This window comes from Sapajus apella, unplaced genomic scaffold (assembly GCF_009761245.1).
Source record: "Sapajus apella isolate SASKATOON/1434 unplaced genomic scaffold, GSC_monkey_1.0 scaffold5, whole genome shotgun sequence".
NCBI lineage: Eukaryota > Metazoa > Chordata > Mammalia > Primates > Cebidae > Sapajus > Sapajus apella.
This window is the reverse complement of record NW_022436945.1, coordinates 15,429,161-15,452,484: the sequence shown is the minus strand read 5'-3', so window position 1 is coordinate 15,452,484 and position 23,324 is coordinate 15,429,161. Positions and strand designations below refer to the sequence as shown.

Genomic DNA, 23,324 nt, shown 5'->3' with positions numbered 1-23,324 from the left:
CCAACCTGGTGAAACCCCGCCTCCACTAAAAATACAAAAATTTGCCGGACGGGCTCACTTGAACCCAGGAGGTGGAGGTTGCAGTGAGCCAAAATTGTGCCACTCCACTCCAGCCTGGGTGACAAGAGCAAGGCTCTGTCTCAAAAAAAAAAAGCAAGAAATGTGCTTAATATCATGAACAGTACATACATATACATACATATATTCACACACGAAATGGAAACAAAATTATTCTAAGAATACATACCCTTGCTATATTCAGTGCACGCTGATATTTTGTGTTCTACTTTATAAAAACAAAAAAACACCACCAAAATGCTGTAGGTTACCACCGCCAAAATAACTGTGTGACCCTCTAATGGGTCCCAGCCTATATTTTGAAGCACACTGAGTTAAGTCCCTTGTTCCTGAGGAGCTCCCTTTCAGGATCTTAAACAGGGAATTTGTGAAAGAATATGATACATGCTTTAATTCAGATGTGTTTGGGAATGCTGAGGCAGGAAGGGGTACATCGGCCTGCAACTGAGTTGGGGTGAGCCGCTGGGGGGCCTCTCCTGAAGCCATGGTTTTGCACCCATCTCTTGGAGATTGCAGAAGAGGGGAGGAGGGCTCTTTAATGCAGCAGGCACATTTCGGGTACTCTTGCATCTTTCCGTGGGAATTGAAGGGGGAGGCGAGTGTGATTTTCTAGCAATAGCATGCAGCCAGAGAAAAGAAGGGGCAGAGTCCCAGTCTCTGGGAAATTCTGACATTTAAGAAGCTGAGCACAAAGAGAAGCTAGCGGGAAGCATCAGAGCTGGCATGTCCTTGAATTCATACCAGTGACTTTGCTTTGCAAATCCAGGATGGATGATATGTGTACAAAAAAGCCACCTGTAGATGTCAATGGGAGAGCAAAATCAACCCGAACGCAACTTCCTAGAGGTGGGTGGATATTTCATGACCACTGTTGTTCATTTGACTTTCTTCCCTTTTTGTAGGTTGTTAATCCCCTTCTTGAGAAGCAACTTGCTGAACGAATCAAGTTATATTATGAAAGGTGTGCTGAGGTTCAAGAAATAGTCTCTGTGTATGCATCCGCAGCACAGCACGGGGGCGAGAGACAAGAAGCATGTAAGTGTTGAGTTCAGGGGAGCTGTTTTAAGCTCTGTGCATTTGCATTAACACATTTGGCTTCTCCGTAATGGGATCAGAATTGAACATATATGACTTGGCTCAGATACCAGTGGGGACAAGTGTGACCTCGAGCCCTCCACTGGTGGACACAGGTGAAATTGTGCATTCCACCTGGATGCTACCAAGACCAACAATAGCCCAGAAAAACCAAAACATCTTATAGTTCCAACCATGAAAATCGAGCTTACAAGTACAAATGACAGCAAGTGTTTTGTGCCTCGCATGGCGTTCTTCCCATCCGTAAGACCAGCCTAAGAAAATAAAAATGGATTGGAAAATAAATTAATCATTAGAAATGTTTCCCCATCGGTGCACTTTTGTTTTGGGCCATTAATATCTGAATATTAGCTTTCGGAAATGTTGAACGGTGACTTTGTTGTTTGGAGCTCGATTTTATTTTTTAAATCCTTGAAATTGACTCATTCTTGAAGACATCGGTAATTTTCAACAGAAGGAATGAATTTCAAATAGACTGCTGTCGTGCGTGCTCATATTTGCACAGACATCCTTTGACTCACACAGGGTGTTTATCAGTGACAAAACTTGGTCCTGTCTGGCCCTCCGGCGTTCCAGCTTGGATCTAGCACTTACACATTTCTCTGTGCAATGGATCCTGCTGTTTGATATGGTGGCACTAGAGTTTCTCACATATGTTCCTTCTGGAAGAGAAATTCCTGTGGGGCCTTTGCCATCAGCAAAAGCGAGTTGAGTATTTCAGTCCTGCCCATATGTCTCCATCTCCAGAGCGGAATTTCTCACTCCAGGTTATGGAGGGAGGGATGCATCTCAAACATGCCCTGGTCTAATAGGGTTCACATGAAATGGTCCCAGGTAGTGATTAGAGATGGTGACAGGTGAGTGTGGAGAGACAGCGCTGCTGCAATTCAATTTAAGAATAGGCTATACTGGTCCCCAGCTGCCATTCTCACTGCTGAATCATCCAGAAAATATGATGTTGTCAGAGGAGGGGGAAGATATATAGGAATAGTAATAACCCAAAGAGGAAAGAAACTGCCTTTGGTAACGGATGTACTGTCAGGAGAGATACCCCGAGTTGGAAGGCCAGGCATGGACACCCATCTGTTTGGTGGCATTAGGAAGATTTTCCTATCATCTTCTACTGCCTCGCCTCCCTGGGGGTCTTTGTGCTTTGCTCCTCAACTCACGTGCCAAGAAAATGACCTAGATATTGGCCTCTTGGGGACCAGTCAGAGGCCAGCTGCTCATTCTGTAGAATTAGTCAACAACCATCAGTAACTTTGGCACATTGCTCCTGGACTTGGCTCTGAATTTGTGACCTGGAGGCAAAAGCATCATAGCCAATTTCAAATCCCAAAAGGGCCCAAACCACCATCTAGTAACGGTGAGTCTGGCCTCTTCTTTTTAGTTCCTCTTAGGAAGAAGGGCTTTAGGGAAGCGAGCCTTTCCTTCTGCTAAACAGTGTGATATCTTGTGTTTCCTCTTCTGTTTAGGCCACCTCCACAACTCCTACCTGGACCTCAAGCGCAGGTATGGGAGACCCTCGATGTGCAGAGCCTTCCCCTGGGAGAAAGAGCTGAAAGACAAACACCCCACCTTGTTCCAGGCATTGCTGGAGATGGATTTGCTGACCGGTAATTGAGTCTTTGCCTCGGCTTTGGGCCCTGGTTAGAACGGCTCCTTGTTTTTCTCTGTTTCACTCACCCTGTTTGGTGATTTATGCCTCAAAGTTATTTTTAACCCTAGTGTTCTAGTTTAATTTCAAATTTAAATTCTGCCCTTGTATGTCCACAACTCTCGATATATCTGTGCACACTTCCAACACTAAATGCAAAACTTAGGAATCGCTCAAGCAATTCTTTATTTAAAGCCAAGGCCACAAATGGACAGTCTGCAGCCAGATGCAGTCGATTTGGAAAATACCTTGCTGTATGCGTTAAAAAAAATTAGTTACGTGTATCTAAAAAACTTGTATGAAAATGCGAATTTCTAGTTTTGTTTTTTTTTTTAAAAAAAAAAAAAGATCGGCAAGACGGGGCCATTCTCCTATGTGGCAGCAATTGTGGAGGTGAGGCCAGGCACATAGTCACCCACAGCCCCTCCTGTCTATTTCATCACCGCCTGCTTACTTCATTCATGGATCTGACCCGTCTGAGCCCACAGGCGCTTGAACTTGGGACCTCTGATTTAAAGTACACTTAAAGCATCATGTCAGGAACCTGCATAAACTTCCCAGATGCCACCAGCTTCTCTGAAGGCCCACTGCAATTTGAGTTTTCTTAGTAATTCAATGCATACTCTAGGGCCATGAGGGATCTTGAAACTATGCCTGTTGGGAAGAGGAGAGGCAGCTGGAGATGCTCAGCCTGGTGATGAGGATCCTAACAGGGAGGCGCCGCCTGTCTTAGTGGTGAGAGGCACCTCCAGGTAGTCCCGGGCATAGAACCAGACCTTGAGTTGAGGCAATGCAGAAACGGACTTCTGCCTCATGTAAGATGGGTGTCTTACATTGCACCCCCTGCCTAAGAATGGCAGTGTCTAACAGCATAGATCTCCTTTGCAGATAGTGACCGTCCTGCAAAGAATTCAAGCCATAGAGGATATTTTATTATTCATTCTTCTGATACTTACTGGGTGACTACTCAGTTACTTGGCTAGACTTCAGAGATATGTGAAATAACACAATGCTCCTGTCTTTGAGGAATGGACTTGAAAGCAAAGAAAAATAGTAATACATTTTATTTTATTTTTTTTTTGAGATGAAGTCTTGCTCTGTTGCCAGGCTGGAGTGCAGTGACTGGATCTCAGCTCATTGCAATCTCCGCCTCCTGGGTTCAAGCAATTCTCCTGTCTCAGCCTCCCTCCCGAGTAGCTGGAATTACAAACACGTGCCACCACATCCAGCTAATTTTTGTATTTTTGTAGAGACGGGGTTTCACCATGTTGGCCAAGATGGTCTCTATCTCCTGACCTTGTGATCTGCCTTCCTCGGCCTCCCAAAGTGCTGGGATTACAGGCATTTTATTAAAGGCATAAAAGCAGATGGTGGAGACACAAAAAAGGGAGTGGTCAGTTCTACCTGGAGGACTGAGGTGTTCTGGGAAGGCTTCCTGGAAGAGGAGACACTGGGACTGATTCTTGAAGGGCCAGCAGGTGTTTGCCAGATAAGAGAATTGGGGGTGGGAATCGCAGACAGAGCAGGCCCTGAGAGGTGGTAACAGCACAGCATGTCACATGATGGTGCCGAGACAGACAACGGGGAAGCAGGAGAAGGCCTGCAAAGTGATTATTCCAACAAGTGCTCAGACACCATCCTGAAGTTTGGGCTTTACCTTGCAGGTGGCAGGAATCTGTTGAAGGGTTTCAAGCAAGAGGTAGAGGCATGGTCAGATCTGGGATTTTGAGGTCACTCTGATGGCAGCAAACGCCAGGGAGGTGAACTAGAAGGCGTGGAGCTGGAAGAAGGAAGTGTATTGCCATGGTCCCTTGAGGAGAGGAGGCAGGCCTGAGAGGACATGGTGACAGGGACAGAGCAGAAGCATGTAGAGATTGGCTCTGAGGGGCTCTGTGGCTGTTTGGATGTGGGCACAAAGGACAAGCTCAGGCAGGAGGCTGCATCATGTTGTGTAATGAATGGCGTGGCCTCTGGAGCTGGCCTGGGTCCAATTTTAGCTTAACACTCACTAGCTGTGTGATTAGGGCAAGTTACTTAATTTCTCTGAGCCTCAGTTTCTTCATCTGCAAACTGGGGATGATAATAGTATCTATCTTCAAGTGTTGGGTTCAATAAATGATTATATATATATATATATATATATGTATATATGTGTGTATGTGTGTGTGTATATGTGTATATCTATCTACATATAGATATATATAAAATACTTAGAACAGTATCAGCACATAGTAAGCCCTACGTAATCAGGGGTTCTCAATCTTGCAATATTGACATTTTGGACTGTAGAATTTTTATTGTTAGGGGCCGTCCTGTGTTTTATGCAATGTTTAACTGCATTTGGCCTCTACCACTAGATACCAATGGCACCCTCCCCACATCCCTCCTCTCCAAAAATATCTCCAGATATTGCCAAATGCTCCCAAGTCCCCAAAGAGGCCAGATCACCCCCAGTTGAGAGCCACTGCTATGTCGGCGTTCTTGCTGATACTCCTGGGCAGGGATGATTCCAGCTTTCCGTTGGTTGGTTGTCTGGAGGTGCTGAAGCCCCCTGCCCCAAGACCGGCAAGCAGGAGAGGCAGATGCCTGTTGGACAGTTTAGGCTATATGCGCTAAAACCACACCAAACCAAAATTGTTTTTTTGTTTTTTTGTTTTTTTTTGAGACAGAATTTCACTCTTGCTACCCAGGCTGGAGTGCAATGGCGCGATCTCGGCTCACCGCAACCTCCGCCTCCTGGGTTCAGGCAATTCTCCTGCCTCAACCTCCTGAGTAGCTGGGATTACGGGCATGTGCCACCATGCCCAGCTAATGTTTTTTTGTATTTTTAGTAGAGACACGGTTTCACCATGTTGACCAGGATGGTCTCGATCTCTTGACCTCGTGATCCACCCGCCTCGGCCTCCCAAAGTGCTGGGATTACAGGCTTGAGCCACCGCGCCCAGCCCAAAATTGTTTTTATGAGAGTTCCGATCATACATAAAAATCGTTTTGCTGATTGAGAATAGGAGTGCATTGTTTTCATAAAACGTTCTTTTTAAAGTAAATACTGTCTATGAGAATGTTTGCATGTCATTGCTGCAGCTCAAAATTTTGTTTATAAGAATTTAGAATGATTTTGTTTTCCACAGAGGCCTGGAAATGAAATCTAAGTAAAATCCCAAATCGTAAACCCCCTTGCCTTAAGACTTCCTGGGCACTGGTGCTACGGAATCATTAGATTCCCGCGCAGTGAGCCTGTTCCGCTGACCTCTGTTAGGCTTCTGGGGCCTCCACAGTGGGGAGAGAGGAAGACCCAAAGCTGGATTTGCCACTTTAGGACCTATCCTTCATGCCTAACCTACCATTGGGGGCCTCTGGTGCCAAATTAGAACAGCACCAAGGGGCTTCCCCAGAGGGGCCATACCTGCCAGCCTGCCCCACCACCACAGGTTCTGCTTCCAGACGCACATGGCCAGCTGCCTTCCTCCTCTCCCTGCCTTTCCCAGGCCTAGGAGCCGGCAGGGAGGGAGAGCAGAAGTTTAGGTGAATTTCTAGCACCAACCTCCAGGCCCCAATCACCTTCAGTGCCTCTTTTTCTAGGTCACGTTGGAAGGACTGGGGAGCCTTCCGCAGAGGTGGGGCGTACACTCCCTTGAGGTCATCTCTCCATCTAGCACAGCACCTTTGCTTGGGGCTATCATAGCATCTTCCAGCAAACCCTGGAGAAAGATTGGTGTCTTATGTTGCATCCAGCTTCCTAACAAGGCTAAGAAAAAAAACATGCAGAAAACTTGATTTTGTAAAATGAGGGTAAAAAAAAAAATGAGTTGATATTTCCAACACGTCTTTACTCTGATCTCCTATAAAAAGCAGCATAGTAAGACGACTGTGACGCGGTAGCCGTTCCCTGTTTCTCAAATACCCTTCGTTCCAGTCCGGCCTGCCCACAGCGTCTGGCCCCAGCTGACTCCGGTGTGCTTCAGATGACTTGAGCTCATAGGAACTGTGTTTGCATTCTATTTTCTGCTGCTGTCCTGACCTGTCCTGTCCTGTTGATTAATAGACTTTATTAGAATATCCTCATCGTATTACATTTTTCATATCTGAGATAAGCTATGAGAATTCAAGCATGAGATGTTTGATGCTTGGAATCCTTACTGTAGGAACTGAATAGGCACAGTAACAAAGATAAGGAATTTAACTGAGGGGGTGTGCTCTGAAGTTACTCACAACCTTTCATTCATTCATTTACTGAAGAAGCATCGACTGAGTGCCCCCTATGAGCCAGGATAGAATCAAAATGAAGCTGTGTTCTGAATGAGAGTCGTTTAGGCGAATGTAAGAGAAAACATCAGCTCCCATAGTTTCCCCAAGGGGCATTCATTTGTGGAATTATTTTTTCTGGAATTGTTAACAAATAAGATGACATCATGGTGCAACGGAAAATGGGCTGTAATTTCTGATTCTGTCTGAGAGAGTCATCTTCTTCCCTGCCAGCAGCTTTTCTTCAGTGACGCAGCCAGCACCCCACTTCAAGGCCGCTCCATATGCACGTTTCAGACCTGAAAGTGTTTCCTCCCCCCACACTGTGTGATTTTAGATGGATCATCTGCTCACTGTCTCAGCCAACAACACACTTCAGAGCAGAGATGAGAACATTGCAGGGAGTAGAGAGTGGGGAGACTTCGGCTTCATTAACAACCAGTGGGAAGTGGGGAAGAGTGGCCCCCACATTCTCGTCCTGTGAGGTCCGACCTTTGAGTTGCTCCCAGAATAACCATATTCTTCTACTGCAAGAGAGAGTCAACAAATATTTACACTTTTCCTCTTTAAGGGCTGTGATCTATCTTTTAAAATTCTTATTCTTGCTAAAATACACATAACAAAATTTGCCATCTGAACCAGTTTTAGGTGTACAGTTCAGCCGTGCTAAGGATATTCACCTCCTTGTGCCATAGAGCTCCACAACTTCTTTCTTGCAAAACGGAAACTCCATACTCAGTCAACATCTCCCCGTTACCCCCATCCCTAAACCCTGGCAGCCATCATTCTGCTTTTTATTTCTGCGAGTTTGACCGCTTTAGATACCTCATATAAGTGATATCTTATACCGTATTTGTCTTTTCATGTCCTCAAGGATCATCTCTGCGGCAGTGTGTGGTAGAATTGCCTTTCATTTACGGGCAGAATGGTATTTCGTGACATGTTTCTGGCACACTTTATTTTTCCATTCATCCATCGATGGCCACTTGAGCTGCTTCCACCGCTTGACTACTGTGAATAACTTTGCTATGAACATGGGCCTACAAATACCGCTTTAGAGCCATGCTTTCATTTTTTGTTGGCTATATACTGCATCCAGAAGCAGAATTTCTGGGTCATATAGTAATTCTATGTTTAATTTTTTGAGAAACCTCCATTCTGTCTTCCACAGCAGCTGCACCATTTTATGTTCCCTCATTCCCTCCAACAGCGCACAAGGGTTCCAATTTCTCCACATCCTCACAAACACACAAACACTTTTTTTTGAGACAGTCTTGCTCTGTCGCCCGGGCTGGCGTGCAGAGGCGGATCTCGGCTCACCACAACTTCTGCCTCCTGGGTTCAAGTGATTCTCCTGCCTCAGCCTCCTGAGTAGCTGGGACTACAGGCATGCACCACCATGCCCAGCTAATTTTTGTATTTTTAATAGAGACAGGGCTTTGCTATGTTGGCCAGGCTGGTCTTAAACTCCTGACCTCAAGTGATCTGCCTGTCTCAGCCTTCCAAAGTGCTGGGATTACAGGCGTGAACCACTGCACCCTGCCTTTTTTTTTTTTTTTTTTTTTTTTTTTGAGACAGTTTCCCTCTTGTTGCCAAAGCGGAGTGCAATGGTGCAATCTCGGCTCACTGCACCCTCTGCTTCCTAAGTTCAAGGGATTCTCATGCCTCAATCTGCCTGCCACCACACCTGGCTAATTTTTTGTATTTTTAGTAGAGATGGGGTTTCAACACGTTGGCCAGGCTGATCTAGAACTCCAGACCTCAGCTGATCTGCCTGCCTCAGCCTCCCAAAGTGCTAGGATTTCAGGTGTGCGCCATCGTGCCTGGCCTTGTCTTCGAGGACATCTAAGCTCTACTGTGAAATTGGGAAAGTCGACAGTCATTATGCAGGATGATAGTTCTGGTAAAGGGGATACCTACACAATGGCAAGGGGGGCATCAGAGAAGAGTCATCTGCCTGGGAGGACAGGAGAGGTGACGTGAGGAGAGGCATCTGAGTGGGAACGTAACAGCTGTTTGCCAGGTAGGCAAACTGAGGAGTGTGGGTGGATGAGGCATGTTCCTTGGTGAGTGTGGGGCACAAACACGCTATGTTCGGTCTTACGGAAGAAGGATCAGTTCATTAACATATGGCACAGGCAGCCAGCATATGCCTAGCACCATGGCAGGCACTGTCGAAAATTGAAAGACTAAGTTGGATACTTCCACTTCTTGTACCACCCTTAAGAAGCTTGCCACCGAGTGAGCGATAGAGACACGTGTAGGATTGAGTGGTGCAGGTCAAGGCAGGGTAAGATGAACTCTGTTCAGGTGACCCTATCCTCCAGGTCCGTATGCTGTCTTTCTGTCCACGAAGTTCTTTCGCAGACATTATGTCACTTTATAGAAGCTTTGCATTTTAAATTCTGGTTAAACCAGACTTTCCCCAATATATAAATTACTGCACAAAAATACATTACACTGGCTGGGCACGGTGGCTCACACATGTAATCCCAGTGCTCTGGGAGGCCAAGGCGGGTGGATCACGAGGTCAAGAGATTGAGACCATCCTGGCCAACATTGTCTCTACTAAAAATACAAAAATTAGCCGGGCATGGTGGCACACACTTGTGGTCCCAGCTACTCAGGAGGCTGGGCCAGGAGAATCACTTGAACCCAAGGTGGATGTTGTAGTGAGCTGAGATAGCACCACTGCACTCCAGCTTGGGTGACAGAGCGAGACTCTGTCCCAAAATAAAATAATAAATAAATAAATCAGTTACAGCCATGAGGATGGCTACTATCAAAATAAAATAAAACAAAACAAACAAACAAACAAAAACAAGGAAAAACCTCAAAGGCAGTCTCTGGGTTTGTTTCCTCTTTAAGACCCTTGCCTCAGTATTTGTTGAGTAAATGACTGAATGCAGCCCAAATGAATAAGTGATCTCACTGTTAGTACTCAAAACATCTTTGTTGGGTCAGTGAATCACTGAGGGAATGAGGAATTTGGCTTCCAGGAGACCCAAGCTCAAGGTCTGCGCAAGCCAAGCCATAGCTCCAATCCAGTTCTGTGGGCTGGTAAGAGTTCCGTGGGCTCATTCTGCTTCTTTCTACATTGCCCTCATTCCTCCCACTCTCCCTCAGCCCATTTCCTCTGAGGAGCGGCTGCTCTTTCTCAGTAGACACTTCTGTAAATATCGTTCTGTTTCTCAGGTCTACCAGGACCCTGTTTGCCCGCTCTCCGCTGTCAGCAGCAGACCAGAATCTGCGTGTGTGCTGAGGTCTGTGCACACTCATTTACAAAAGAATTCCGGAAATGTAGCCGTCTCCCTTCTTGCTTTCATACCATCTGTAATCTAGTTGCTGAGATATACAGGTTCCAAGATGTAAAGCAGCCCTGAGGTACCCGCAAAACCAATTCAGGACCCGTATACCGGCGGCGTCCCAGCCCGGTGCCAGGCCCCGGGGCGACCACAGTGAAAATCATGGACCAGCCCACACACAACTCTGTGCCAAGTGCCAGGGGGTGCAGAGGAGGGAGGCTTGTTGAACGTTGACAGCTGATGCACTAACCTGGTATAAGATGCCGCTGTTCCCACTGGTGCTTTCCACTGTGATGTCTAACAGGACCCATTCCTTGCTGCCCAGAGCAGGCACGCCTTTGAATTAAACATGGCGGGGCAACTCGGGGCACCCAACTGCAGCACATATAGATGTGGCCGAGTCACCTTGCTGCCGCGGGCATTCCAGAGCCTCCGCTCCGCATCCTGATTTTCTTGCTTGGCACGGGGATTCTCCTGTGCTGCTGTGGTCCGTAACTCACCACCCTCCAGACTCTGGGGTGGCATCCAACACGAGACCCCATGCTTAGGACTCCGGAAGGGGGAACTCTGATTGGTCAACCTCTGTGTTGTTTCCTGGGGAACCTCCAATTCTCTAGGAAAATGGCTCCGGACGGAGCATAGAAATGGCCCTATTAGCATTTGGGCTTTTTCTAATGCTACTATGGTGGTGTTTTAATATGCATGGTTTTTCATTATTTAAGAGTTGTGCTGGCCATTTCTTTCTTTTCCTTTCCTATCACACCTTGCCTGTCAAAACTGAGCTATTTGAATTAAAAAGCCCTTTGAATGGGGCTCTGGCATCCCGAGAAGAGAGGCAATGAGGACCAGGCTGGAGAGCGGCTGCAGGGATGGCAGCGACAGGCTGGGCTCTAGGTTGTGGCAGGGAGCAGTGAGGAAGGGCACAAAGGCACTGAACAGGTGACAGGAAGGCAGGGCGGGGGGTGGGCAGTGTGCCCCCAGGGACATCTGCCCCAAGGCCAGACCTATTCACTCCTTTCCTGCCTTTCATCCTGCACCAGGCACCTCTGACCAAGGGAGCTGGTGTCTGTGGCTAAAGGAAGTCCCAGGTCTGCCAACAAATGGTTCTCTGGGATGGGGCCAGCTCCGAGGTTGGGCTCCAAGGTTGGGCCTCCCTGGGCTGACACCATCTGCATCTCTTCAGGGCCCCTGCCTGCCTCTTGCCTGCAGGCTGTGAGTGCGGGGGCAGAGGTGTCCCCACAGGATATGCCAAGGAGTGACTGGCTGCACTAGCGAAGCTCTACTTTGCTTTTGACTTTATTCTTGCCAACAATTTCGATGTTTATTTGGAGACCTTAAAATGCAAAGAATGAAGATGTAAGAAATACAATTATGTTGCATAATAACATCGGGAACACTGCTTCCTTTTAAGAACTGTGTTTCCTGTTGTTTGTTGAAGAACCATCATCTTTAGTATCTTTTTTTGAAAAAGCATACATTTTAGTTTAAAAAAATACACAGAGACATCAAGAAAACAAACAATGGACTATGCTTTTTTTTTTTTTTTTTTTTTTTTTTGAGATGGAGTTTCGCTCTTGTTATCCAGGCTGGAGTGCAATGGCGCGATCTTGGCTCACTGCAACCTCCACCTCCTGGGTTCCAGCAATTCTCTTGCCTCAGCCTCCCGAGTAGCTGGGACTACAGGCGCACACCACCATGCCCAGCTAATTTTTTGTATTTTTAGTAGAGACGGGGTTTCACCATGTTGACCAGGATGGTCTCGATCTCTTGACCTCGTGATCGACCTGCCTCGGCCTCCCAAAGTGCTGGGATTATAGGCATGAGCCACCGCGCCCGGCCGGACTATGCTTTTCTTGCTCAGAGAATAACAGCCCTGAAAGGAGAGAGAGAGACGGAGAGAAGGAAAGGAAGAAGGTAAGGAGGAGAATGACGTGTAAAATCAGAAAATTTACACAGGGTCGGGAGTGGAGGCTCACACCTGTAATTCCAGCCCTTGGGGTGGCCAAGGCAAGAGGATCACTTGAGACCAGGAGTTCAAGACCAGACTAAGTAACATATCAAATCCCTATCTCTATTAAAAAAAAAAAAAAAAGTGAGGCCCGGTGCACTGGCTCATGCGTGTCATCCCAGCAGTTTGGTAGGCAGAGGTGGCTGGATTGCTTGAGACCAGGAGTTTTAAGACCAGCCTGGCCAACACGGCAAACTGTATCTCTACAAAAAAAATAAAATAAAAAAATAAAGAAAAAATTAGCCGGGCGTGGTGTGCATACCTATAACCCCAGCTACTCAGGAGGCTGAGGCAGGAGAATTGCTTGAACCCAGGAGGTGGAGGTTGCATTGAGCCAAGATCATGCCACTGCACTCCAGTCTGCGCGACAGAGCAAGACTGTCTCAAAAAAATAAAGTAAAATAAAAAAAGAAGAAAGAAAATAAAATTTACACAGTATAGAAAGGTACCAATAGGTTTTTTTTTGAAAGAGAAAAAGAAAGCAGCCTTTAAACCTGATGAAGCTCTCCAGGTCAGAGTGCAAATGAGGAATGCCCTGTGTGTCTGTCAACTAGTCAAGTTGGTGAAGATTACTCCTTTTAATGGTTAAGTGATATTTTCTCCTTTCCTTTTTTTTCCCTTTCAAATTTCTACTTTGGATGCATTACACCTTTCAGAAGCTTGAAACTAAAAATGACTTTCCTGTTGATGTCTCCGTTCCTCTCACAAGGACTGAGGTGCCTTTCTCCTCCTGAATTCTCAAACAGACACTGGTCCCAGCCCCGGGACCTTGCCATATTCTTCCTTTTTGCCTCTTCTAATCATGAGCACACAAACAGTGACCTTATGGTATTACTGTTAAAAAAAAAAAAAAAAAAAAAAAAGAAAGAGAGAAAAAGAAGAGCAAAATAAACGATTCTGTGCTACATTGGAAATAGTAAGGGTTAATTAATGGTGGTTGTGGCTTTTATTCCTTTGCTTTGGGTGCTGAAAGAAAGAAAATAGCTTCTTCTATTTTGTTTGTTTGTTTCTTCATTAAACCATTAATCTCCATAAACAAGGCATGTTTTTAGTTACAGATTGACTAGAAAAAAATGCATATGCTAAGCCAGATGGGTGAAATTAACAGTTTCATTAAACTGACTTTAAAATCGCCGGTTTCACAATATCACTCAAGACATTATGCCTTTGCTTTTGAGCAAGAGTTGGAATTCAGAGTTTACCAAATGTGCAAAATGAGCAGCTTTACCTTACAATTATTATTTTTTATTGTATTTACTAGTGCAGAAAATTATTTAGATTCCTTTTCAGGGAAAATATTGTTTGGTTATATTTTGGGGGGAGGTTTTGAATTTCATGTACAAAAGAAAAAACACAGCCCTTTCAAACTACCTGTGTTTCAATCTGCAAAGTGTTTTTGTGCTAAGATTTGAGCTTTGTGAAGGATTCCCTTTTTGCTCCTTATTCTCCAGCAATTTCAGCTACCTGGGCGCTCCTGCTAATGATTTCTGGGGTTCTGTGCCAGGAGTCGGCAGGGCGGGCGATTCATTTCATTTGAAGCTTCATTTGGTTTGGAGTCTCTTCCCTCCTCTGAGCCCACAAAGCTCAGGTCCACGGGTACTGTGGCAAAACTCATCATCTTAGTTAGGCATTTGGCAGAGTAGGTGAGACAGGGATGAATCGTTAACAAATGTTAATGTTGCTTTGCTAGGAATGTGCAGAGAGGCATCCGAGATGAGCACATCTTTAAAAGTAAACACATGAATAAGTGGCAGTAGAATTTATTTTGCAACTCTGAGTGCTGCAATGCCTACTGAATTCAGTGTACCACGTTCTTATCATGGTTAAAGATTGGGTAGATCGGACTTCTCTCAACTATGCAAAGGGAAAATCCAAGATGAGACTCCCCAGGCTGCTGCTGAAAAAAGGGTGTTACCATGTAGATATCATCCTAACAGATTAGCAGAGGGAAACGGACATGTTCGAGGATATTCATTGCCATGTTGTTGGTTATAGTAAAATCACTGGAAACAACCCAGGAGTCTAAAAATAGAGGCCTGGCAGAGAAAATAGTACAGCTATGGAATGCAGTGCTATTGAAGCATTAGAAAGAATGAGCTTCTGACAGCCTCGGAGAGTTATTCTAATGTGTAGTTAATTTAAAAAAGGAAGTCGAGAGTCAGAATCTACAATGGCATAATATGCCATTTTGGTTAAGAAAATGTGTATGTAGATATATAAATAGATGTGGATACGAATTACTGTATATACAAAGGAAAAGTCTCAAAGCCTACATACCAAGCTTTTAACAGTTTTTGTCTTCATTATTAAAGAAAGATTGAGGGAGAGGGGATTTCTGTTTTTATTTTATACAAATCTGTATTTCTTTTCTTTTTACAACAAGCTGTTATTTCTCTGGGGAGTTTTAAAAAAATACAGAGAAAGGAACAAACTCCATTCGTTCAGTAAAGTGAATTTTTTCAGCACCTGCTGTGCCAGGTACTTGCCATCAAAGAAGCAAAGGCAGAGTCAGCGGGTAGGCAGGGAGGAGTTCCAGGAGCCAGTAGCTAGAGGACGCCTTAGAGCTGGTGGAGGTGGTGGCTACCTCCTTCCCCACAGCCCAGGCTCTGCAAGCACAGGCACAGTGTCCCCCTCTCAGGAACACCTAACCCGCCTGTGTGCCCCCAGGGACCAGCACCCACTCACTGACAATGTGTCAGCATTCACAATTTCATCTGTGGGTCCTTCTGATCCCGACTTCCTCTTTTAGCATGGACTTCTGCAAGGGAATTGCCCTGAAGTAAACCCATCCCTAACCTTCCCACATGGCAGATTCTACTCGGTTCAATCTTGATGAAGGGCTAATAAGAAAGAGTGAGTCTCTCGGTACCTCTTGAGATTTAAAAATAATAATAATAATAATTTTGGATGGAATGAAGAAAAAAAATGTTGGACATAGTTTTTAGGCAGGTGAAATTTTAGTTGACGTTTAACTTAACGTTTAAATCAATGTTATTTACATATACATTTACATTTAATTCAAGTCCTAAGTTAAATGTAAGTCTTAAGTTAAATGTAAATAGTACTTTGCAATCCTATGTGGTCTTTTGTAACATAGCATCTAGCACAGTGCCTTGCACTTAATAGAAAGTAAACATTCGTTGGCTGAATTGATGATATGAATAATGAAGAGAGACTTTAGAGGACTCTAACAGATATATCTAGGGCCATAAAACTTGCTTGTTTGGACTTAAATGATGAGCAGCTTATAGATTCATGGGAGAATTATGTAAAAAGAAGCATCATATAGCTTAAAGCAGTCATGTAAACGAGTCTATTAAGGCAACTGACTGTTCACTGGGGTACGTGCAGGAGGGTGACTGAACTCTGGCTTTAGTGACGTTCAAAGTTGGGCTGCATGCTTGGCTCTGCCTCTTGCCAGCCTTTGTAACTTTAGACAAGTTATTCGTCTCCAGGTCTCAGTCTCTGTGTGAAAAATGGGGATGCTGAAAATGGTACCGACCTTATAAAGGTGTACCAACTAAATGACATAACTTACATAAGACACATAACCCAGTACTTGGCATGTTGTAAGCTCTCAATAAAAGTTAACCCATTCTTTTTATTATATTTGGAGACCCATGAGAAAAACTGGGGACAAAAGATGTTTAGAAAGCATCTAAAGGCTGGGCATGGTGGCTTACACTTGTAATCCCAGCACTTTGGGAGGCTGAGGCAGGCCGATCATGAGGTCAGGAGATTGGGATCATTCTGGCCAACATGGTGAAACCATGTCTCTACTAAAAATACCAAAAAAAAAAAAAAAAATAGCTAGGCGTGGTGGCGTGTGCCTATAATCCCAGCTACTCCTGAGTCTGAGGCAGGAGAATCACTTGAGCCCAAGCGGTGGAGGTTGCAGTGAGCCAAGATCGCACCACTGCACTCTAGCCTGGGTGGCAGAGCAAGGCCCCTCTCAAAAAAAAAAAAGAAAAAAGCATTTAAAAATCAGGTTATTTTGCTCAACTTTTTAGAGCAGCACCTAGGAACTGTTACTGAGATAAACACAGTCTTCTTTAGGGAATCTTAGAGGGGAAGAAGTCTCTCTGGAAGTTTCAGTGGTCCTGATTTGGTGGTGAGTTACACTGAGTAAATGATTCTCTCGGGGCGCTTTCTGAGCTGCATACAGCACATCTTTCCCCCAGGATACTAGGCTGTCATTTAGTGCCAAAGAAAAAGCTATTTACAGAATGACACCATGGCATCCCCAAAGGGTTTAATTTACCTCCCTGGAAGGTGGTATATTTTGAGGCACTGCAAGACTGACCATATCAATAACTCAGGTGCTTTAATTGGCTTTTCCTCTTCTTTCTAAAGCATGTCGATCCCATGGTAATTAATTGTGTGTGCTCTGAATTGTGTAATTTACAGTGCCAAGGAACCAAAATGAATCTATATCAGAAATCGGGGGGAAGATATTTGAAAAGGCTGTAAAGAGACTCTCTAGCGTTGATGGTCTTCACCAAATTAGCTCTATCGTCCCCTTTCTGATGGATTCCAGCTGCTGTGGATACCATAAAGCATCCTACTACCTCGCAGTCTTTTATGAGACTGGACTAAATGTTCCTCGGGATCAGCTGCAGGTAGAGTATTTCATGGTTCCATTACCATCAGTCACTTATGTTATATTTGCAGAGCAGTGCTCTCATGCCCCTGGTAGGACTGGACATGTTGCAGCTCCTTGGAGTCCTTTAAAAATCTTTACGCTCAAGATAAATGTCCTGGGGCTGTGTTAAATACAGGGTCCTTTGCTTTCAGTGAAAAAGGGCACTTCATCTATTTCTAGACAAGGCCTTGGGAGTACGATTGGTGTACCAGCTAAAGAACAGTCCCAGGGCTTTCCAAAACCCCAGTTCTTCAAGAACAGGTGCTTCTTACCAAATTCTTGTAATTACTCCGCTCTGAGACCGTTATCCCACATCACTTTTTAGCTAAGTGAAGTCACTTGGACCTTGAAGCACAAAGTATTGCTGCATCCAGCAGTCTGTCATCAAAATAAACACCATACCAGACGGCTTCATTTCTGGTTTTGAATCCAAATTTATTATGCAACTTGCCTACCATTAGAATTACATTTTCATAAGTGCATTAGTCAGGGTTCTCCAGTGAAACAGAACCAATGGGATTAGATATATATAGGAAGAGGTTTCTTATGAAGAATTGGCTCATGCAATTATGGAGGCTGAGAAGTCCCACGGTCTGCCGTCTGCAAGCTGAGGACCAGGAAAGCCAGGAGCGTAATTCCAGTCTAAGCCCGAAGGCCTGAGAATCAGGAGAGATGATGCCATAAATTCCAGTCCAAGGGCAAGGGGAAAAAAAAAAAACCTGATGTCTTTGTGCCTCAAGCTGGCAGGCAGGAAGCAAAAACGAAGCAATTCCTCCTTCCTCTGCTTTTTTGTCCGATTGAAGCCCTCAAGAGATTGGATGATGCTCACCCGCAGTGAAGAGGGCCGTGCGCACAGCTCACCTCCCCAGTTCAAATGTTCATCTCATCCGAAACGCTTTCACAGATACATCCAGAAAGGATGTTTCATCTGGGGACCCAATGGCACAGTCACGTTGACACACAAAATGAACCATCACAATAAGTACTGTGAAATATTCCCTGACTGCTTTTCATTTTCAGATTTGCATAGGTGATTGTGCATTTGTGGTTTGGGGAGGCTCAGACTGTTGAGATGTGCCCAGGTGGGTCCCTGTTCCCATCCAGTGATGTGCTCGTCGTGACTCTGGCTTACAGATGCTCCTGAATGACAGCGTGTTTGCCTGAGTCCCCAAAGTGGTCCCCACAAGGGTGGAATAATGAGAACAGCTTGCCACAAAGTGGCTGGTTGACCCTGGACAATTGACTTCCCCTTCCTGGGCCCCTCTTTTCCCAACTGTGAAATGAGGGGGTCAGACCAGTCAATCTCCAAAGACCCTTCCACACTAATGTTCTGAGAGTATGAGGATGGAACCTGCCATCCAGACACTGTGTCCATCGATGATGTCGCTGGATGGTTGGCTGGCGCTCAAAAAGGTGCTGGGGGAAGTCACAAAAGATCCCTGTTTGTACCAGGAAGAGGCAAAAGTCAGGACGTTTTAAGCTATTTGACATTAGGAAGGGCAGCTGGCTGCAAATTTTTAAACCAATAGGAAGCTGGGTTGGCTTATTTCCCCTAAAGATTTATTTCATTTTATTATATTTTTTAAAAGGCACGTTAACGTATTTCTGGAAGGGCTAGGATTATATTTAGGAACTGGGTCTGATGACCTTTCAGTGTCAGGATTTTATGACCCTGTCTACAATCTCATGAGCACTTTGTCCATTTCTTCCTAACAGGGCATGTTGTATAGTTTGGTTGGAGGCCAAGGGAGTGAGAGGCTGTCTTCAATGAATCTTGGGTACAAGCACTACCAGGGTATTGACAGCTACCCCCTGGACTGGGAACTGTCGTATGCCTACTACAGCAACATTGCCACCAAGACACCCCTTGACCAGCACACGCTGCAAGGGGATCAGGTACGAGAGAGAAACGCTTGGGAATGGTTACGTCCCTGTTGACCCGCTTTCATGAAGTGTCCGCACCTGTGGCTGCTCTCATCGGCGGCCGTCAGAGGATGAGCATAATCGAATGGAGGGAGGAGCCTTCTTGTGCTCTCCAATTCCTCTTTTCTGGCTGTGTTCTCAGGCTGAACGCGGGGGCAGCCCCACATTTATGCATGATTAGCTTTTCGTTAGTGAGAGGACTGGTATGTGAAGAGTCGATTTGGCCCTGGGCAGATCTTGATTTTGCAAAAAAGCATGTACCAGAAACACAGGCATCTTGTCTTTGTGCCAGTACCCTGTGAGATGGTGAGGTCTGGAGATAGATGTTAGGTGGGACTGGTCAAATTGGAGGCAGGAAGCTGTAAGGGCTTTCAATGTGTGATGAGCAAGCAATGTACAATGGAGACAGGCAAGCTTCCTACCCAGCTATGTTCCCCCTGCCGGACGCTTGAGAAATGTCCCGTGAGCCTTGCTAGCCCAGTGTCCCCAGATGACTGACAACAGAGTGTGATGATTGAAGACTCCATACTATCCCAGATGAGGGGCAGTAACTCCAGCCCCCAATTTTGCAGGCTCCCAAATATTATTGACTCGATGGGCAAAAAAATCAGTGACTCACATCTACCAAAAGACCATAATGTATTGTGTTACATTAGACCAAATGATGGTTTGCTTCCAGACTTCTTTTAGAGGACAGGGAATACCAGGGCCCAACTAAAAGGGGATAGTGTAAGAATAAAAGAAAGCTGCTTCTTGATACAGATCCGCATCGAATGGTGGTAGACAACGAAGTGGTTGCTTCTTAGAATGTTTTTTGTTGGTAGTGGTAGTTGTTGGTTTTTAATTTTTTTTTTTTGAGACAGAGTCTCGCTCTATCCCCCAGGCTGGAATGCAGTGGTGCAGTCTCGGCTCACTGCAACCTCTGCCTCCTGGGTTCAAGCCCTTCTCATGCCTCAGCCTCCAAAGTAGCTGGGATTACAGGTGCATGCCACCACACCTGGCTAATTTTTGTATTTTTAGTAGAGACACGGTTTCACCATGTTAACCAGGCTGGTCTCAAACTCCTGACCTCAGGTGATCCACCCATCTCGGCCTCTTAAAGTGCTGGGATTACAGGCGTGAGCCACCTCGCCCGACCAGAATTTTTTTTTTTAAGATGAAGTCTTGCTTGGTCATCCAGGTTGGAGTGCAGTGGTGGGATTATAGTTCACTGCAGCCTTGAACTCCTGAGCTCCTTCTGCCTCAGCCTCCTGAAGAACTGGAGTTATAGGCGCACACCACCATGCCTGGCTAATTTTTTTTTTTTATTAGTTTTTGGAGAGACAGAGTCTGACTATGTTGCCCAGGCTGGTCTCAAAGCCCTGGCCTCAAGTGATCCTCCCATCTCAGTCTCCCAAGGTGCTGGCACTGCATGCATGAGCCACCATGCCCAGCCGGAATGTATCTTTATATAACCTCTTTCTTCAGGGAGGATTGAATATGTTTTCATGGTCAAAGTACTTTGAGGTGTTTGGATTGAAAAGAGCAAATAGTCTATACCAGAAGTCGGCTTTTTTTTTTTTTTTTTTGGAAAAGGGCCAGATGGTAAATATTTTAGGCTTTGCTTATGCATTACTCAACTCTGCTATAGGCAATATGTACATAAATGGGGTAGCTGAGTTTGTCTAGCCACAGACAGTAGGTAACTGTACCTGTGTGGCCAGATGTGGCCCTCGTCTATGCCATAAACTCTTTTGTTTTTTAGATGCAGTCTTGCTCTGTCTCCCAGGCTGAAGTGCAGTGGTTTAATCCCGGCTCACTGCAACCCCCAAACCTGGGTTCAAGCAATTCTCCTGCCTCAGTCTCCCAAGTAGCTGGGATTACAAGCATGTTCCATCATACCCAGCTAATTTTTGTATTTTCAGTAGAGACGGGGTTTTACCACGTTGGCCAGGCTGGTCTTGAACTCTTGACCTCAGGCGATCTGCCCGTCTGGGCCTCCCAAAGTGCTGGGATTACAAACGTGAGCCACCGCACCCGGCCAATGCCATAAACTCTTGATTTACCCCTGCTTAGTAAGCAGCTCTGAGAGCTAGGCCTAGCCAGGTCAGGGTTGAATTCAAGGCTGAGTGGCTGACTAGGAACCAGACCACTGCTCCCCAGCTCTGCCCCTGGATTGGGTCGGAAATCCTCAGTGTAGCAAAATTCAAGCTTTGATGTCTGGGAATGATTGGTTTCTGGAAAAGAAATCTATACTGGCTACTGGATGGTTATGAAGCAAATGACTTGAAGATACATGCTGTCAGTAAGAGTTAAACATGAGTCAAGCTATAAAACAAAGAGCTGTCTACATAGGCATTCTAATTCCTTGAGAAAATAATGATTCCTTCTGAACAAACCTACACACCCTTATAATTTGTACTTGTATTTTCTGTCTATACAAATTATGTGCAAAAAATTTAACCTCAATTTATAGAAATACAATTATTAATTGATAAAGATTTTTTTAAAAAAAGAATTGCTCTTCAAAACTTTGCATAAAATCAAGCCAAAGAAAATATTGCTTTTTTTTTTTTTTTAACTAAGGCTGGATGTGTTAATAATGTTCTACACGTATATGTTATACTTTTAAGAATTCAAATTCAGCATAAATTAGCAACAGGAAATAGCATGTTGCTAACAAGCTCCTTTTCTTTTGAAGATTTGGCACATGACATGTTATGATTACGGAAGAAAACGTTTAATTGGTCAGAACCAGAGGAGATGAATAGAAAAGATCCGTCTTGCAGCTGAAAAGTCGTCTGATTAAGAATCACAGATAGGAATTATGCAGTTAGGAGAGTTGTGTCATAGCTCATTTTCTTAAGAATGTGTAATTAATGGCTGCTTAAGAATTTAAACAGGTGTCATACATTGATTTAAATGTCCTTTTGTTGAGAAATCTATTAATTCACCAGCATAATGTAGTAAATGAGAAGACAGAGAAAGCCAGACCTCTAATTAACAAACCAAGGACCCATCAATAACTCCTTCCTTGAGTCGCGTTGCAGTCTCTTTTTATGGAACTCGTGGTTCACATAATTTCATCTTTATTAGTGCTCTCGGTTCCCATCACTTCTTTATGGTTTAGTAGGACTCTGCTTCCGGCTAAACAGAAAGAAGATGGCTAGTGCTTCTGTTTGTTTCTGAGTCTTAATTACAAATGATTAATCCTCGCAGTCTGCTCACTCCTCAGAAGCTTCTCTTCCTCAAGGTTTGGTTGCCGGTCTTCTGTTCTCGCTCTACATTTTCTGGGCAGAGATCTCATCTTCACATCTGGTTTCAGCTGCCCTCCACATAGTATAATACTCAGACCTCAGGCTCCAGCTGTTTTCTTACAAATCCTAGCCTGCAGTCGTTGTCACATACTGCAGAAGAAACACATCCCTCCTCATCTCCATTCCCTGCCAGCACCTCTGCAGATGGCACCATTGTCCATGCTAAAAACTGGGTGTCATCTCGGATCCCCCCAGCAGCTTTCCATGCCAGTTTCTCTCTGCTCCTAGCTGCACCCCTGCTGCCTGAATTTGTGGCTGTCATCTCCCCTCTGAGCTCCTACGGCAGCCAATGGGCTGAATTGTGTCCTGCCAAAATCCACATGTTGAGGCTTCCAATACCCAGTACCTCAGGATGGAACCATACTCGGAAATCAGATCTCTAAAGAGGTGATTAAGTTAAAATGAGGCTGTTAGGGTGGACCTCTAATCCAGTAGGACTGGTGGCCCCATGAAAAGTGATTAGAGGCCAGGTGCTGTGGGTCACCCCTGTAATCCCAGCACTTTGGGAGGACGAGGCAGGGGGATCACTTGAGGTCAGGAGTTCAAGACCAGTCTGGGCAACATAGTGAGACCCCCCATCTCTACTAAAAATACAAAAGCTAGCCAAGCGTGGTGGTGCACATCTATAATCCCAGCTACTTGGGAGGCTGAGACATGAGAGTCACTTGAGCCCAGGAGGCGGAGGCTGTAGTGAGCTGAGATCACACCACTGCACCCCAGCCTGGGCTACAGAGCAAGACCCTGTCTCAAACAACAACAAAACAAAAAAACAACAACAAAAAAGAAATTAGGACACAGGCAATACAGAGAGATGAGCACGTGAGGATGCAGAAAGATGACGGCCATCTGCAAGCCAAGGAGCGGGGGGTCTCAGAAGAAACCAAGCCTTCTGACACCTTCATCAGGAACTTCCAGCCTCTGGGACTATGAGAACTTTTCTAAGTCACCCAGGCCGTGGGCCTCTGTTATGGCAGCCCTGGCAGATGAAGGCCCCTCCTCCTTGGTCTTTCTCTCTCTTTCTCTTTCTCTTTCTCTTTCCTTCCTTCCTTCCTTCCTTCCTTCCTTCCTTCCTTCC

The 23,324-nt window shown here is 45.2% G+C and overlaps 1 protein-coding gene across 6 annotated transcripts in view; it reads left to right on the top strand.

Annotated features, from left to right (window-relative positions):
* The window catches only part of SEL1L3 (SEL1L family member 3), a 119,838-nt gene that overhangs the window by 43,840 nt on the left and 52,674 nt on the right, over positions 1 to 23,324 (top strand). For all 6 annotated transcript variants that reach the window (XM_032273591.1, XM_032273586.1, XM_032273605.1 and 3 more), the window contains exons 8-11: positions 981 to 1,113; positions 2,649 to 2,789; positions 16,796 to 17,007; positions 18,747 to 18,926. In XM_032273591.1, the coding sequence (XP_032129482.1) occupies positions 981 to 1,113; positions 2,649 to 2,789; positions 16,796 to 17,007; positions 18,747 to 18,926 (666 nt within the window). The remainder of the gene's footprint in view (positions 1 to 980; positions 1,114 to 2,648; positions 2,790 to 16,795; positions 17,008 to 18,746; positions 18,927 to 23,324) is intronic.